Here is a 3128-nt window from a genome sequence, read left to right on the forward strand (position 1 = left end):
GTTTTTTTTTTTTTTTTTTTTTTTTTTGTAATTCTAAACCGTTTAGATTACATGTTTAGAGTGATTCAAATCTCAAACAAGTTTTCTTACTTTGAGATATTCGATCAACATAATTATCCGAATCTCACTTCTCTTATAGTATCAGAGCGTATTTTAGAGTGATTCTTTATCACCGACCCTTATCAGAACGTATTCTAGAAAATGATAGACATTTTGATATGAACGGAGAAGATTATTGGGGTAGGAAAGGACAGCGACATTTGTAATATTTAATTATGATGCAAAGTCTATAAAGTTAAGCATAATGATAGAATGAGAGTTGGCCCACCCTTTTCTTGCAAGCTTTCTTTCAGGTGGGAGTGGTTAATATCTTCAAAGCCCAAAACAATGGTGAAAGAACAAAGGTGTCTGCAGATTGCACTAATAATGGTTGACTTGTAACACACCCATGACTTCCCAAGAACAACTTGATTCAGAATTTAATATCGATTCGACGACGAGTTAAGTCATTAGGACGTGTTCGTGATGCTGTTATATGCATCTCAACCAAAATTTTAAAGTAAACAAACACAAGATACACAAGAAATATATGGTGCTTGAATATTTCATGAATAAATTCAGTTTTGGGGCATACAGCAATTATGTTCTTATTCATGTAAACCTAACAAAAACACACCCTAAAGAAAAAACAAACAATGCAGCAAACCTCTAGTTTTGAGTCTTTTCAGGTCATTTCCAATATTTGATGTCTTTGTAATCTCCGTGGCACCGTGTATTGCGTTACGGTTCAGCTATAAAATTCACTCTTGGGGGTCATCCACTCGTCGAGGCTGGGAATATCGTCACGAGGACTATCTATGCTATCCTCAGAATCATCAGGAACAACAGGCTTGATGCGGACCCTTGGCTTCCTTGGTGGCAGTACAGGAAGTGGTGCTTTCCCTTTAAGGATCTTTGCAGCTTCTCGCACAGTTGGCCTCTTAACATAATTTGGGTGTACACAAAACAGTCCCACCATTAGCATTCTCTCCATTTCTACTACATTGTAGTTTCCCATCAACTTTGAATCAGATGCTTCAGTTAGTGTCCCCGTTTCCCATAGATTCCAAATCCAATCGACCAGCACGGTCCCCTCTTCGTTTACAGCCCTCCTTCCCGAGGCTACTTCGAGCAACACGACTCCAAAGCTGTAAATATCGGTTTCAACAGTGGGAACTCCAGAATAAACGTATTCAGGTGCGAGATATCCCATTGTTCCAGCTGGTATAGTTGCTTCCCTTCTGAGTGAATTGCGTGCATACACTTCTGCTAGACCGAAATCCCCGAGTTTACCGTTGAAATCTGCATCAATCATAATGTTGCAGGTCTTGACATCTCTATGGATAATCTGTCTCTCATACTCTTCATGGAGATATGTCAATGCAGAAGCAATCCCAAGAACTATGGAAACCCTTTTCTTCCAAGGAAGAACAAACTGTGAATTCCGTGAGCGCTTATGAAGAAGTTCGCCGAGGCTACCATTGGCCAAGAACTCGTAAACAAGAACCAACTCGTTTGCCTCACAACACCATCCATGAAGCTGAACCAAATTCTTGTGTCGTAAGCACCCCGCCATAGTTGCAAACTCTGTGGTGAAAGGATTGTGCATACGATTGTTCGCCATGTCTGGTGCGAATCGTTTAACAGCCACTTCTCCACTGACTGGAAGACATCCTTTGTAAACAGTTGCAGAACCACCTCTCCCAACAATTCTATCTTCATTAAAGTCCATTGTAGCCAACTTTACCTCCCCAAGGGATAATCTCAATGGAACTCTGTTCGTCTCAACTTGACTGGTTTCAGGAGTTGCTATGCATATGCACATTCTACCTCTCAATTTATCCATCAAGATAAAACTAACCAAACCAACAATGACAATAATAGAGCAAAGAAATGCAATTAAACCTCCTAAACCAAGGGTTATCTCTCCAATCATCTTCCTCCGTTGACGAGCGTTGACAGAACGATTGCTATTCGCACTCGAATCCTCCGATGAGCACATGAAACAGTCTCCTTCAGTAATGGTATCAACAGAACTCAAAGAAGGTACCAACCCAAAAGTTCTAAATTTCCATTGATCAACAATGTAAAGAGCAGAGCCCCGTCCGTTAGAAGCAGAGAACCCCACATACATGAACTCCTTAAATTGCTTGGAAAGATCAACCTCCACAACAAGAAGAGGATTTTCAGGCCTTGTCTGCGAATAGCCAACCCAGACATGGATCTTTTTCGAGTCTTCCTTGTACTCAATCCATGCGGTAATCTTTCTCCCATTTTTGAGGAAAATGCCCCTGGACCCAAAATCCACAGAGGACAAAGAGGTCGCAGAGTTGACATCAAAGCCAAGATGGTTGTCATTAATGTCTCCAAGATCAGCGTTGAAACTTGTGTCGAATTCGACAGCGATGAAAGAGTGGTGGGAATTTGGCGGGGGGTCGGGAAGGCCCATATACCCATTAGAGCGGCTGAAAGATTCGGAATCGGAGGTGATGAGGAAAGCGATTCCATCGGCGGAAGGGCAAAGTAAGGTGGGAACGACGGTGAGGAAGAATTTAGTGGAGAAAGAAGCGGTGGAATTGGTGGAGAAATCAAGAAAGCGAATCGGGTTGTTGTAGAAGGCGGCGCCAACGCCAGAAGAGACAGAGGCAGAGGATGCAGGGGAGATGGAAGAAGAAAAGGGAAGGCAATTGGTTTCTTGGGTGAGAAGCATGGCATTGTTTCTGAAATGCGCATCACCGGAGAGGGTGACGTTTTGATCGGGCAAGAAACAAAGAGAAAGACGGACAAAGTTGGAGGGAATCAAGAAAAAAAGGAGGATCGTTAAAGTCGACATACTAAAATGGAAGAACAGGAGATTTCGGCTTCGAATTGAAGACGATGGAAATCCACACAACTCCGCCACTGTGCGTTCTCTGTTTTGGGCGTTCGGCGGTGCGTGAGGTAGAGAGCGCAGGAAATCTATGGCAGTCAGATTCTGTAATACATTCTTCAACAACACCATTCATGTATATTTATCCTAAAACTTTTCAAAATTTTCAATACCTTTTTATTTTTCAGATTTCTTCCAAAAAAAAAAAAAAAAAAAAAAA

General features: G+C 41.8%; 1 protein-coding gene across 1 annotated transcript; it reads right to left on the reverse strand.

Annotated features, from left to right (window-relative positions):
- Positions 1 to 575: 575 nt before the first annotated feature.
- On the reverse strand, positions 576 to 3115 carry LOC111489738 (L-type lectin-domain containing receptor kinase S.6-like). Its single transcript, XM_023138089.1, has one exon. The coding sequence runs from the start codon at positions 3038 to 3040 to the stop codon at positions 788 to 790; it is 2253 nt and encodes a 750-aa protein (XP_022993857.1). The 5' UTR covers positions 3041 to 3115; the 3' UTR covers positions 576 to 787.
- Between the last annotated feature and the right edge of the window lie 13 nt (positions 3116 to 3128).

This window comes from Cucurbita maxima, unplaced genomic scaffold (genome assembly GCF_002738345.1).
Source record: "Cucurbita maxima cultivar Rimu unplaced genomic scaffold, Cmax_1.0 Cma_Scf00014, whole genome shotgun sequence".
Taxonomy (NCBI): domain Eukaryota; kingdom Viridiplantae; phylum Streptophyta; class Magnoliopsida; order Cucurbitales; family Cucurbitaceae; genus Cucurbita; species Cucurbita maxima.